Raw genomic sequence first — 15,714 nt, 5'->3', positions numbered from 1 at the left:
ACCCATAAAAAGTTTAACTAATAATAAAGTTCGGTTTGAGAAGAGTCTAAAGGATTTATTGGTGGCCAACTCTTTCTACTCTGCTGATGAATTTCTTAGCAGAACTTATTGATGTGTGTATGTTATTAATAATGTCACATAATGGGAATATTGCGTGCAATCTGACTTCTGCACAAATTTTGTGCAGTAATGCGATCATTGTAAATAAGTACTATAAAACTGTTTTTATTTTACTTTTTTATCTGATAATGTGTGGCTACAATAGCCTAAGAATTATCATTTGCAGCGAAGTGTACTAAACGCTTAATATTTGGTAGCCATCTGTATATCCACATCTACAAGGGCAATTTCATTTGGGATGTGTGGAAGGTACATTAGCATATCTTTTCATTGTTGTTGTTGTTGTGGTCTTCAGTCCTGAGACTGGTTTGATGCAGCTCTCCATGCTACTCTATCCTGTGCAAGCTTCTTCATCTCCCAGTACCTACTGCAACCTACATCCTTCTGAATCTGCTTAGTGTATTGATCTCTTGGTCTCCCTCTACGATTTCTACCCTCCACGCTGCCCTCCAATGCTAAATTTGTGATCCCTTGATGCCTCAAAACATGTCCCACCAACCGATCCCTTCTTCTAGTCAAGTTGTGCCACAAACTTCTCTTCTCTCCAATCCTATTCAATACCTCCTCATTAGTTACGTGATCTACCCACCTTATCTTCAGCATTCCTCTGTAGCACCACATTTCGAAAGCCTCCATTCTCTTCTTGTCCAAACTAGTTATCGTCCATGTCTCACTTCCATACATGGCTACACTCCATACAAATACTTTCAGAAACGACTTCCTGACACCTAAATCTATACTCGATGTTAACAAATTTCTCTTCTTCAGAAACGCTTTCCTTGCCATTGCCAGTCTACATTTTATATCCTCTCTACTTCGACCATCATCGGTTATTTTACTCCCTAAATAGCAAAACTCTTTTACTACTTTAAGTGTCTCATTTCCTAGTCTAATTCCCTCAGCATCACCCGACTTAATTTGACTACATTCCATTACCCTCGTTTTGCTTTTGTTGATGTTCATCTTATATCCTCCTTTCAAGACACTGTCCATTCCGTTGAACTGCTCTTCCAAGTCCTTTGCTGTCTCTGACAGAATTACAATGTCATCGGCGAACCTCAAAGTTTTTACTTCTTCTCCATGAATTTTAATACCTACTCCGAATTTTTCTTTTGTTTCCTTTACTGCTTGCTCAATATACAGATTGAATAACATCGGGGAGAGGCTACAACCCTGTCTCACTCCTTTCCCAACCACTGCTTCCCTTTCATGCCCCTCGACTCTTATAACTGCCATCTGGTTTCTGTACAAATTGTAAATAGCCTTTCGCTCCCTGTATTTTACCCCTGCCACCTTCAGAATTTGAAAGAGAGTATTCCAGTCAACATTGTCAAAAGCTTTCTCTAAGTCTACAAATGCTAGAAATGTAGGTTTGCCTTTTCTTAATCTTTCTTCCAAGATAAGTCGTAAGGTCAGTATTGCCTCACGTGTCCCAACATTCCTACGGAATCCAAACTGATCTTCCCCGAGGTCAGCTTCTACCAGTTTTTCCATTCGTCTGTAAAGAATTCGCGTTAGTATTTTGCAGCTGTGACTTATTAAACTGATAGTTCGGTAATTTTCACATCTGTCAACACCTGCTTTCTTTGGGATTGGAATTATTATATTCTTCTTGAAGTCTGAGGGTATTTCGCCTGTCTCATACATCGTGCTCACCAGATGGTAGAGTTTTGTCATGACTGGCTCTCCCGAAGCCATCAGTAGTTCTAGTGGAATGTTGTCTACTCCCGGGGCCTTGTTTCGACTCAGGTCTTTCAGTGCTCTGTCAAACTCCTCACGCAGTATCTTATCTCCCATTTCGTCTTCATCTACATCCTCTTCCATTTCCATAATATTGTCCTCAAGTACATCACCCTTGTATAAACCCTCTATATACTCCTTCCACCTTTCTACCTTCCCTTCTTTGCTTAGAACTGGGTTTCCATCTGAGCTCTTGATATTCATACAAGTGGTTCTCTTCTCTCCAAAGGTCTCTTTAATTTTCCTGTAGGCAGTATCTATCTTACCCCTAGTGAGACAAGCCTCTACATCCTTACATTTGTCCTCTAGCCATCCCTGCTTAGCCATTTTGCACTTCCTGTCGATCTCATTTTTGAGACGTTTGTATTCCTTTTTGCCTGCTTCATTTACTGCATTTTTATATTTTCTCCTTTCATCAATTAAATTCAATATTTCTTCTGTTACCCAAGGATTTCTATTAGCCCTCGTCTTTTTACCTACTTGATCGTCTGCTGCCTTCACCACTTCATCCCTCAGAGCTACCCATTCTTCTTCTACTGTATTTCTTTCCCCCATTCCTGTCAATTGTTCCCTTATGCTCTCCCTGAAACTCTCTACAACCTCTGGTTCTTTCAGTTTATCCAGGTCCCATCTCCTTAAATTCCCACCTTTTTGCAGTTTCTTCAGTTTCAATCTGCAGTTCATAAGCAATAGATTGTGGTCAGAATCTACATCTGCCCCAGGAAATGTCTTACAATTTAAAACCTGGTTCCTAAATCTCTGTCTTACCATTATATAATCTATCTGAAACCTGTCAGTATCTCCTGGCTTCTTCCATGTATACAGCCTCCTTTCATGATTCTTGAACCAAGTGTTAGCTATGATTAAGTTATGCTCTGTGCAAAATTCTACAAGGCGGCTTCCTCTTTCATTCCTTCCCCCCAATCCATATTCACCTACTATGTTTCCTTCTCTCCCTTTTCCTACTGACGAATTCCAGTCACCCATGACTATTAAATTTTCGTCTCCCTTCACTACCTGAATAATTTCTTTTATCTCGTCATACATTTCATCTATTTCTTCATCATCTGCAGAGCTAGTTGGCATATAAACTTGTACTACTGTAGTAGGCATGGGCTTTGTGTCTATCTTGGCCACAATAATGCGTTCACTATGCTGTTTGTAGTAGCTAACCCGCACTCCTATTTTTTTATTCATTATTAAACCTACTCCTGCATTACCCCTATTTGATTTTGTATTTATAACCCTGTAATCACCTGACCAAAAGTCTTGTTCCTCTTGCCACCGAACTTCACTAATTCCCACTATATCTAACTTTAACCTATCCATTTCCCTTTTTAAATTTTCTAACCTACCTGCCCGATTAAGTGATCTGACATTCCACGCTCCGATCCGTAGAACGCCAGTTTTCTTTCTCCTGATAACGACGTCCTCTTGAGTAGTCCCCGCCCGGAGATCCGAATGGGGGACTATTTTACCTCCGGAATATTTTACCCAAGAGGACGCCATCATCATTTAATCACACAGTAAAGCTGCATGTCCTCGGGAAAAATTACGGCTGTAGTTTCCCCTTGCTTTCAGCCGTTCGCAGTACCAGCACAGCAAGGCCGTTTTGGTTAATGTTACAAGGCCAGATCAGTCAATCATCCAGACTGTTGCCCCTGCAACTACTGAAAAGGCTGCTGCCCCTCTTCAGGAACCACATGTTTGTCTGGCCTCTCAACAGATACCCCTCCGTTGTGGTTGCACCTACGGTACGGCCATCTGTATCGCTGAGGCACGCAAGCCTCCCCACCAACGGCAAGGTCCATGGTTCATGGTTCATATTTAGTAAATATTTATTGTGTATCCTTGTTTTCTGGTGTATTCCACGTCCCAGAGGATCTCCTGACTATTGGTCTCCATAAGTATATCTAATCTAATCTATCTTTTTTTGATCCAGGCACTCAGGGGTAATGAGAGCGCATATTCTGCTTTATAGTTGGGACAGGGGAGTGGTAATTTCACCACTGTCATATAGTGCTGTCACCAAACGCGTTCATTTTTGCACCTCGTATGTATCATTTGCAATGGTAGATATGACACACTCGGAAGTAACAAACTGTCACGAATATGCGGCATAGATACGTTCATGTTCAAATCTGGTGCTCATTTGCAGAACTGAGTACGAAATTAAATTAAGCCATTGGAAGACATTTACTTTTCGATTTCAAAGACTGCTAGTAACTGGAATAGGCAAGAAATCTGCCGGTCCCCCCGTCGGAGGTTCGAGTCCTACCTCGGGCATGGGTGTATGTGTCGTCCTTAGCGTAAGTTTGTTTAAGTTAGATTAAGTAGAGTGTAAGCTTAGGGACCGATTACCTCAGCAGTTTGGTCCCATAAGACCTTACCACAAATTTCAAAAAATCTGCCGATGAAAACTGTAGTTGCCTATGAATCAAGAAAAGACAGATAATAAAAAAAAAAAATCACTTTCACAGTTCAATACTTAATGTCGATTCGTCGGTATATCTTACATTCATATTAACGATGTATGTATATCGATATAATTACGAAAAATTTGGATGTTTCTGTTTATCGATATTTTTCGCGCATTCGTTCTGCAATGTGTAAAGTATATGGCAGCAAAGCTGTGAAGCGGACAAATCACATCGCTTCGCGCCTGATGAAGTCACGCAGTAGGCATGGCCTTCAAATACACATTTCGTTGACAACCTCTTAAGTGTTGTACTGAGTGAAAGGTGTGTGGCGATTATTAGCGTTCGTACGCAAGACTTGCTATGGTCGTTCTCTTTCGTTTCCTCCAGTATGGACGCTTGTTCACAGGTACAAGCGAATGGTAATGAAACAGCTGAATCGTATGCGAATACTAGTTCGTCTGTGTTCCCCTCCATTTGCTGTGTTGCAAAGAAGGCATAAGGTTCTTTTGATCCAAACACACGACGCGCTATCAGAATGCGTCTTAGTACTCCCAGTTATGAAGAATATCCTATCAGGGAACGCAGCCGCTGTGTTCTTGCTGCTGGTGGGGACGGCTAGTAGTGGTGGAGGGGGAACTCATTCGGGAGTTCTACAGTGCCCTGGCCACAGCCAGAACCGCTCGCGCTCCGCCGCTGAACGATCGCCATGGCTCTGGTCGGCATACTGCTGGCAGCCCTGGCCGTGGGCCTGCTGCTGTATCTGCTGTTCGTCACTTTCTCCAGGCCTGACAACTTCCCACCAGGTGGGTACGCGCTACCTGAGTATAAACACAGTCTAACATAACAGTCGCGACACTCACTGCTGTAAAAGTTGTTACCGTTTGACAGCGGGAGCGACACTAGCGCTCCAAGCGGCGAGAAAGGAGAACTTCAGATGCGTCGTGAGCATAATATTTGTTTTTCATCCCTTTCCTACGTGATTCACGAAATATTTGAATTATTTTTTGATCTCCAAGAGTTGGTGTGATATCAGAAGACACAGATGTTTCTCAAAATGATTCTAATGTAAGCGTAAGTAGGGATATAAATCATGAATCCGGTGCCAAGTTACAACACATTCGTGAAGAAACACTTGTGACACTGGATAGAACTGTAACTTAACCGTGTTGATATCAACGGAATATAAACACATAGATTCAAACATAAGAAGCACAGACATTTCTACATTCCTATTGCATCGCATGTTCAAGACTTCTGGCTGCAAGAAAACAAAATGAACGGCTTCCACTACTAAGCGATTGTAGCTGCTTTTCATTTCCGCAATCGATTATCTCAATATCTACCATTTCGACGTTCGCACGACGATTGAAAGGAGGGTCAGTGTTACGATCTTCCGCGGTGAAACAGGTTCGGAAGACCGAATTCAGTATTTTGGCCTTCTCCCTGTTATCTTCCGTTTCGGTGCCGGCGTGGTCGCTGAGAGAATGAATAGATGATTTTGACGCACTTACTGATTTTAAATACAGCCAAAATCTCTTATGGTTTTTACTCGCGTCGGTTGACAACGTCTTACTTTCAAAATCATTGAACGCTTCTCTCATTGCTCTCCCCACGCTCATTTTCGCTTAGTGCAGCTTTTTTGCTTGTCAGCTACGTTCTTACTTCTCTTGAATCTGTCAATCAGAAAAGGACTATAGTCGAAATAAGTAAATAATCCATAATCACGTACAAACCGGTCGAATTGTTCTTTTCTAGCTAAAACCTAGCGGACGATGCAGGCAATAGGAATCTACAATCCCGCTGTATTTCTGTCCTCAGAAACCAGAGTTCCACGTCCATCAAGTCTTCTACAGCAATATTATCTGATCCAAAGTGTCCACACACCTACTCCTTTATGACGGCTTGAACTCTGCTGGGATCATTTTAAATTAGATGTCTGAATGTATGTGGAGGAATAGCTGGCCATTCTCCCGTAAGAGCCAAAACCAGAGAAGGTAGCGGTGTTGGACGCTGGGATCTGCTGCGAAGTAAATGTTCTAAATCATCCCAAAGGCGTTCTGTTAGTACTGGAATCATTTCAGGGATATTATTGTCCAACAGTTACTGTCTCCGAAGTGTTCCTCTACTGTATGCAGTACATAATGCTGTAAAATGTGTTCATATCCTTCTGCATTTAGCGTCTTTTTTTTTAAGTACAGTAAGTAGCCTCTACCATCTGGTGAGCAAGATGTATGAGACAGGCGAAATACCCTCAGACTTCAAGAAGAATATCATAATTCCAATCCCAAAGAAAGCAGGTGTTGACAGATGTGAAAATTACCTACCTATCTGTTTAATAACCCACCGCTGCAAAATACTAACACGAATTCTTTACAGACTAATGGAAAATCTGGTAGAAGCCGACCTCGGGCAAGATCAGTTTCGATTCCGTAGAAATGTTGGGACACGTGAGGCAATACTGACCCTACGACTTATCTTAGAAAATAGATTAAGGAAAGGCAAACCTACGTTTCTAGCATTTGTAGACTTTGAGAAAGCTTTTAAAAATGTTGACTGGAATAATCTCTTTCAAATTCTGAAGGTGGCAAGGGTAAAATACAGGGAGCGAAAGGCTATTTACAATTTGTACAGAAACCAGATGGCAGTTATAAGAGTCGAGGGACAGGAAAGGGAAGCAGTAGTTGGAAAGGGAGTGAGACAGGGTTGTAGCCTATCCCCGATGTTACTCAGTCTGTATATTGAGCAAGCAGTAAAGGAAACAAAAGAAAAATTCGGAGTAGGAATTAAAATCTATGGAGAAGAAATAAAAACTTTGAGATTCGCCGATGACATTGTAATTCTGTCAGAGACAGCAAAGGACCTGGAAGAGCAGTTGAACGGAATGGGCAGTGTCTTTAAAGGAGAATATAAGGTGAACATCACCAAAAGCAAAACGATCATAATGGTATGTAGTCGAATTAAATCGTGTGATGCTGAGGGAATTGGATTAGCAAATGAGACGCTTAAGGTAGTAAATGAGTTTTGCTATATGAAGGAAAATAACTAATGATGGTCGAAGTAGAGAGGATATAAAATGTAGACTGGCAATGACAAGGAAAGCGTTTCTGAAGAAGAGAAATTTGTTAACATCGAGTATAGATTTAAGTGTCAGGAAGTCGTTTCTGAAAGTATTTGTATGGAGTGTGGCCAAGTATGGAAGTGAAACGTGGACGATAAATAGTTTGGACAAGAAGAGAATAGAAGCTTTCGAAATGTGGTGCTACAGAAGAATGCTGAAGATTAGATGGGTACATCACATAACTAATGAGGAGATACTGAATAGAACTAGGGAGAAGAGAAATTTGTGGCACAACTTGACTAGAAGAAGGGTTAGGTTGGTAGGACATCTGAGGCATCAAGGGATCACGAATTTAGTATTGGAGGGAAGCGTGGAGGGTAAAAATCGTAGAGGGAGACCAAAAGATGAATACACTAAGCAGATTCAGAATGATGTAGGTTGCAGTAGGTACTGGGAGATGAAGAAGCTTGCACAGGATAGAGTAGCATGGAAAGCTGCGTCAAACCAGTCTCTGGACTGAAGACCACAACAACAACAAGGGGACCACATAATAACTGCGGAAACAGACCCTCATACCGTAACATCAGGTCCCCTGTACCTCACTATTGGCACTGCGCTTCATAGCAGGTAACGTTCTCCAGGCATTCGCCAAATGCAAACACTTCCATCGGATTGCCACACGGTATAACGTGATTCATCACTCCAAATAACTAGTTTCCAGTCATCCAATTCCGCCTAGCATTGAATACATAAAAGTGTGTCTTACGAGCAGCAGCTCGACCATCGTGCCCCAGTCGTTTTGTTAGCCGAACTGCTGGTAGCCCTTCGTAACTCACGAGTGATTCCTACCACTGATTTCAATTGCTCTCCGCATTGCTTGACGGTCCCTGTTCGTCAGTTGGCCTACATGTGGACTGCCTGGTCTTTTTTAGCTGGAGTTGTTCCTTCGCGTTTTCACTTCGCAAACACATTATCAGCAATCAACATGGACTATTGTAGAAGTGTTAAAATGTCCCTGATGGATTTGTTACTCAGGTGACATGCAGTTTCTAGTCCACGTTCGAAGGCACTGACCTCTCTCGACCAACCCATTCTAGTGTTGCTGCTTGTCTGATGACAACACTATACTCCCCGCCTCCTTTAATACTGGCGGCAGTGGCGTAACAAAGGTTTTGGGGGGCCACCTGCAAACAAAATTTTGGGGACCTTGTTTACTTATAAACTTTCAAAGAACAAATGTTAAAAGATTAGACATTCAGTTTACAAGTGAAATAAATTCATGTATTGATGTATTCATTAATTTGACCCCGACGCCATGGATTTTCTCCGTCTTCGAATAACCAGCACGCTACATAACGTTCTGCATTTAAAGCAGGAGAACAGCAACGCTAAAATCGCTCAATTTTCTGACCTGTTTTAGTATAATCAGAATAATAATCGCAGCTAATAACCTTTTGGTGGCTCTGAGCACCATGGGATTTAACATCTGAGATTATCAGTCCCCTAGACTTAGAACTACTTAAACCTAAGGACATGACACACATCCATGCACGAGGCAGGATTCGAACCTCCGACCGTAGCAGTCGTGCGGTTCCGGACTGGATCTTTTGGTCTCGGTGTCTCTAGGAAAAGAACTCTGTGGTTTGTCACCCTCTATTTAAGTCAGCAGCTCGTGATCTAGTGGTACCGGCACAGTAGCTCAGCTTGTTCGGTCAGAGGGTTAGCTCCTCTCTGTAATAAAAAAGACGGAGTGAATGGACCAACGATGAATGTCAATAAGCTTCATGGGACGTCCGCCCCGAACAAATACAATGATCAATAACGGACAAAAATGAGATTAAAAAAAAAGTGGCTAGCGTTGCTATCTCTGGATCACGGGGTCCCCGGTTCGATTCCTGGCCAGCTTGGGTATTTTCTCTGCCTGGGGACTGGTTGTTTGCGTTGTCCTCATCATTCCATCATCATTCGTGAAAGTGGCTAGACTGGACTGTGCACAGGTTGGGAATTTGTACAGGCGCTGGTGACTGAACAGTTGAGCGCCCCACAAGCGAAACATCATCATCACTCTCTGTTCATAATATTTAGTTTAGTTTCTTGAGTCAATTTACCTTGAAATAATCCTCTATCAGTGCTGGAAGGTAGATTTTGCTGATTATCTGGAAGTTGGGAAGAACAAGGACAGTCTGTTCGTGGTGAATTGGCGTCTGTTGCTGGTGGCCCGTTTTCAAATTCTGCATCACCAGACTTTACGCCCGATTCACTTTCGCAGTTGGTAGCGTGTCCTCTATGAATTTTCAAACTGTCAGACTCCTCCCGTTTCGTTTTTTCATATGTATTTCTTTCAGTTTCAACTTTTAAATCGTCAATCTCCAATTTAACTTTCATTACTAATTTTAGTACATATCCGTTCTGGGCGTGTAGCTGATTTGTGGAATATTACATCTGTCATCCTTCCTTTCAACTTTTTCGTCTCGACAGGCACTTAAATTTCTCTTTTGAGTCGCACTAAGCGGGACCTATTTCTAAACATCGTGGTTTTAACGTAATGCAAGCGTTTAAGAGCAGTCCATATAAGAAAAACCACAATTGCGTTTTCCGTTAACACAAATACAGCTTAGCTGAAGTCGAAGTAAAGTGCATTACGCATATAACTTGTGTACACAATTGTGATGACCGAGTCACTTTCTGTTAACAGTTTACTTGCACTGTAACACTGCGTCCGTCACAAACATACAAAAAACCTAAGAGACAGTTTTTACTTGTCAACGCCAATGGAAGAAATACACAATGACGAAAGTAGCGCATTCCAAAGCGGCTGCTTGTGAAGAAAAATAGCGCTGGTGGAATCTGCACTGCGCGGAGTGCTGGCCAGCAGATGCTGTAGCATTTTTGTTAACAAGAAAGGGTCCGAAACGTTTGCTGGTACACTTCTGTTCGCTTCTCAATAATGAGCGTCCACGGCGAAATTCATTATAAGAAGAAATTTTTTAAATAAATAGTTAAAGTCAGTTAGCCCCCACCCCAAAATACGAGGCTTCATTAGTACGCTGCCCTCCTTCCCCTTCCCCCCCCCCCTCCACCGGTCCTTCACTGTGCGGTGTCTGCGGGGCCGTTAGTTACGTGGCAGGTCAGCCTCTCGTGACATCTAATGGTCAGTTCCGCTTTGCATAGGGTTGTCCGGATACTTTTGATCACACAGCGTTAATACATCATCTACTAAGAACTCTACCCTGCGTAGTGGAGATTACTTTATATGTGTCTATTGCTAGCGGTTCTAGGCGCTTCAGTCTGGAACCGCGCGACCGCTACGGTCGCAGGTTCGAATCCTGCCTCAGGCATGGATGTGTGTGATGTCCTTAGGTTAGTTAGGTTTAATTAGTTCCAAGTTCTAGGGGATCCATGTTAAGTCCCATAGTGCTCAGAGCCATTTGAACCTTTCTTCTTCTTCTTCTTCTTCTTCTTCTTTTTTTTTTTTTTTTTTTTTTTTTGTCCATTGCCATTCGCTTGATCAGCAAATGGAAAAAGTGCCTAAACGCCTCTCTACGCCTCCTAACCCCTCTTATTCTCATCAGCCCTAAGCGAGATACGTGGCAATCTGTGTTGTCACACTGTCTTTCTTGAGTATCTATACTGTACACTTATTCAACGCGTTTTTGTGATTCCAAACATTCCCATTTATTTTCCCAGAACATTTCCGTTAGACTTCCGTACGGGCTATGCCATGGCGGTATAATAAGGGGAGTTGATGCTGCAGACTTACACTGTACGTTGCTTTGATGCAGGTGCCACCATGTTAGTAGCCCATAAACGGTAGCAAACTAATATATACAGTTGCTTCTTGTCGTTAATTTCTGTAGTGTCCTTGCAACAGTTATTTTAAACAGTGAATATTATAGTGCTTTCGTGAATAACTTTATGTCAGGGAGCCATTTCCAGACTTTTTCAGGTCTTAAAGGCATATTTAATCCAGTAATTCGACGCATTTGGCCTCGGTAACGTAAATTCCGTTTTGGCACAGATTACACGTTTCGAATAATTAAGAAGAGAAGCACGTGACGTGAAAATGTTGCTTTCGCAATCCAGCACTTTCCTTAATACGGAATGAGGAAATTGATGTTCCGACTATGTCCACTTCCCGAAAATGTTGAGAACACAATATTTTTCTATGTATGGACGGTTTGCAGTATTTCTTTCCCATAGCGTTCAGCCAGAGCGCTCTTCGAGTTGCATAGCAGGAAATCTTAAGTCAAATTACAGAAATAAAATCACTACAGCAAAAGTAACTATGGCAACTACAGGGTGTTTCAAAAATGACCGGTATATTTGAAACGGCAATAAAAACTAAACGAGCAGCGATAGAAATACACCGTTTGTTGCAATATGCTTGGGACAACAGTACATTTTCAGGCAGACAAACTTTCGAAATTACAGTAGTTACAATTTTCAACAACAGATGGCGCTGCGGTCTGGGAAACTCTGTAGTACGATATTTTCCACATATCCACCATGCGTAGCAATAATATGGCGTAGTCTCTGAATGAAATTACCCGAAACCTTTGACAACGTGTCTGGCGGAATGGCTTCACATGCAGATGAGATGTACTGCTTCAGCTGTTCAATTGTTTCTGGAGTCTGGCGGTACACCTGGTCTTTCAAGTGTCCCCACAGAAAGAAGTCACAGGGGTTCATGTCTGGCGAATAGGGAGGCCAATCCACGCCGCCTCCTGTATGTTTCGGATAGCCCAAAGCAATCACACGATCATCGAAATATTCATTCAGGAAATTAAAGACGTCGGCCGTGCGATGTGGCCGGGCAGCATCTTGCATAAACCACGAGGTGTTCGCAGTGTCGTCTAAGGCGGTTTGTACCGCCACAAATTCACGAAGAATGTCCAGATAGCGTGATGCAGTAATCGTTTCGGATCTGAAAAATGGGCCAATGATTCCTTTGGAAGAAATGGCAGCCCAGACCAGTACTTTTTGAGGATGCAGGGACGATGGGACTGCAACATGGGGCTTTTCGGTTCCCCATATGCGCCAGTTCTGTTTATTGACGAAGCCGTCCAGGTAAAAATAAGCTTCGTCAGTAAACCAAATGCTGCCCACATGCATATCGCCGTCATCAATCCTGTGCACTTTATCGTTAGCGAATGTCTCTCGTGCAGCAATGGTAGCGGCGCTGAGGGGTTGCCGCGTTTGAATTTTGTATGGATAGAGGTGTAAACTCTGGCGCATGAGACGATACGTGGACGTTGGCGTCATTTGGACCGCAGCTGCAACACGGCGAACGGAAACCCGAGGCCGCTGTTGGATCACCTGCTGCACTAGCTGCGCGTTGCCCTCTGTGGTTGCCGTACGCGGTCGCCCTACCTTTCCAGCACGTTCATCTGTCACGTTCCCAGTCCGTTGAAATTTTTCAAACAGATCCTTTATTGTATCGCTTTTCGGTCCTTTGGTTACATTAAACCTCCGTTGAAAACTTCGTCTTGTTGCAACAACACTGTGTTCTAGGCGGTGGAATTCCAACACCAGAAAAATCCTCTGTTCTAAGGAATAAACCATGTTGTCTACAGCACACGTGCACGTTGTGAACAGCACACGCATACAGCAGAAAGACGACGTACAGAATGGCGCACCCACAGACTGCGTTGTCTTCTATATCCTTCACATCACTTGCAGCGCCATCTGTTGTTGAAAATTGTAACTACTGTAATTTCGAAAGTTTGTCCGCCTGAAAATGTACTGTTGTCCCAAACATATTGCAACAAACGGTGTATTTCTATCGCTGCTCGTATCGGTTTTATTGCCGTTTCAAATATACCTGTCATTTTTGAAACACCCTGTAATACTCATGTATATAAAAGAAAATATCGCTTGAATGAGTCCACTTTCGAATGAAACATGATTATTCTTCTTCTTGTGCTAGTGCCGTGTCCCACGGTTTCTCAGGGTCAGCTGGTTAGAACGGATTTGGCAAGGTTAATTTTAAAGGGTAGCCAGATGCCCTTCCTGTCGCCACCCCGTACCCCCTGGGATGGAATTAGTGTACCCGAGCTGTAAGCGTCTAGTGTAATCCATGGAATAGAGCAAACGTGTTCAGATGTCTGTGAGTCGTGTAACTGATGCGGAACGTGAGGACCAGCCCAGTATTCACCTAGCGGGATGTGGAACCCCCCCCCCCCGGGACCGGCGCGCCTGAGTCCAGGAAGCAGCGCATTAGCGCTCTCGGCTAACCTGGCCGGTACGAATGAAACGTTATCCCTTCACATTAATCAGAACGTCCAGTGCACCTGTAAATGATGCAAGTTGTCATTGTTTGTATCAAAACACTCCAACCAGGAGTTAATGTTTACCCATACTAACATGACAGTCGCCTTCTTCAAGTATCTGACGTCATGACAACTCCCTTCATTATACCAGGTGGATAAAGGATATTAAAGCGCGGCTACTCACGTAGGTCTAGTGTGCGCTTTAATTATCGTATGGCAGCGAAATTTGGTAGATATGCTAACGTGTTAATGCAGAACCGATTTACGCCGGAAAAAATTATTCTAATTTTGGCCATCAGGTGAAAATTTGGCGCTCTACAGCATATTGTCGAGGACTCCAACACTCACATTAAAAACTTGAGCAAGCGGCGGTTAACAATAAAACCACGATGTGCCTTGCTCACTTGTTTGACCTTTTCTGGCCAACTCCCGTTCCTAATATTTCTATACCTCTTCTTGCATTAACAGCCCCACATTTGCACTTGGTGCCCAAAACTGGAACTGATTTTTTCCAGCGTAAATTGGTTCCACATTAACGCATTAGAATGTCTACCAGGTTTCACTGCCATATGGTAATTACAGCCCACAGAGGAACTGCGCATTAATTATAGGCGCTCAGTACCCCCATGGGCTATTCCGATCCGCTACAATCCTAGTAGTGCGTCTCTGAATTCAATCTGTCTGTTGTCATGGCTAGTCGATAAGGATCTAAATTCTGGAACAATACCCTAGAAATGTTCACACTAATGCACTGTATGTGACTTCGTTCACAGACCCACCAAACTTTTCGAGTATCTTCCAACAAATCTAAGTCTTCCATTCGCCTTCCCTAATACTGATTTTATAATGATCTTCCCATTCCGTATAGCTACGTGACGCGTTCGCGATCTTCACCACTAACCTTATAATCAGACGCTATAGGGTTCTTTCGGTTTGTTATGGATATTACCTTGCATATATGCACATTTAACATGAACTGTCATTCCTTACACCAAATGGAAATCTTATCCAAGTCTCTCCGCACTTCCTTAACACTGTCCGACGACGATGCTTTCCTGCACACAACATCATCCCAACGACCAATCTTATAGTGCTGCTGATCTTATCCCATACATTGTTTACGTAAGGTAGTTGTGTCAATTAAGGTTCTGCATAACAGAAAGTCAATTTACTTCTTTATTGTGTGAATAAATGGGAAATTAAAGATTTCATAACATTGCATGGTGTGCTGTAAACAATTAACAGCTAGTCATCAACTCGGTCGTCTTACAACCATGTGTCCTAGATAAGGCCCTCACTCAATGCACTGCCCAACAATGGATATGTTTTGGGCTCCAAAATTGCTTATTCTCATGTTTTCCCATCTCCCGAATTCAAAAATCACGATAAAAATGACAGACTAGCTCTTGGTTTGGAGATACAATGACGCTCATTTTTTCCTGATCTACACTTTTAGTTAGGGGGTAATTATCTTTTTGGAGGTGTCACAGCTGTTAAATGACTCCAGCTGTCTGTATGTTATAAACACTATTACTGTTTCTGTGCACGTGTGTTTCTTGTTATTTGTGTTGTAACTGGCGCAGAGTTACCTTTTTCGACTGCTTTTGAAGCGTAACTGCGTCGAATCAAAACGCCACGAGAATGTGCAAATTCAGTGCTAATTTTAGTTAAATTTGAAGTAAAATAACATTTTCGTCACAGAAACGCAATATGACTCCTCTTGTGAAGACTATCAGCATTATTTTGGTATGAAGGTAGGGGACCGGAATAAGTCATGTGCTCCGTATATACGTTGCAACTCTTTTTCAGTTATATCAAGAGAATGGCTGAGAAATTAAAAAAAAAAGTCTATGGCTTTTGGTGTTCCTAAGGTTTGGCGGGAAGCCACAAATCACAAAAATAATTTTTTCTGTTCGAGTCCACGTATTAAGGTAAGATTGTGAATGAAATCCCACCTGCCATTCAACCTACGCCACTATTCAGGTAGTTTACCAGTTCCTACTCCCGTCACAGCTTCAAGTGGAAGATAAAGGCAGTACGAAAGAAAAAGAGCCCTTGTAAGCCATCTACATCCCGTGGGTCTGATTTTGACGAAAAAAGTGATAAA

At 42.6% G+C, this 15,714-nt stretch overlaps 1 protein-coding gene across 2 annotated transcripts in view; it reads left to right on the top strand.

Annotated features, from left to right (window-relative positions):
* The first annotated feature begins 4,935 nt into the window (after window positions 1–4,935).
* Window positions 4,936–15,714, top strand: part of LOC126262717 (probable cytochrome P450 304a1) — a 202,098-nt gene continuing 191,319 nt past the window's right edge. For both annotated transcript variants that reach the window (XR_007546756.1, XM_049959512.1), the window contains exon 1: window positions 4,936–5,083. Coding sequence is in view for 1 of the 2 variants with exons in the window: in XM_049959512.1 (XP_049815469.1) it covers window positions 4,987–5,083 (97 nt within the window). In the remaining variant the exon portion in view is untranslated. The remainder of the gene's footprint in view (window positions 5,084–15,714) is intronic.

The sequence above is a fragment of the Schistocerca nitens genome, chromosome 1 (assembly GCF_023898315.1).
Source record: "Schistocerca nitens isolate TAMUIC-IGC-003100 chromosome 1, iqSchNite1.1, whole genome shotgun sequence".
NCBI lineage: Eukaryota > Metazoa > Arthropoda > Insecta > Orthoptera > Acrididae > Schistocerca > Schistocerca nitens.
Note: the sequence above shows the minus strand (reverse complement) of the source record. Positions and strands in the feature narration are given on the sequence as shown.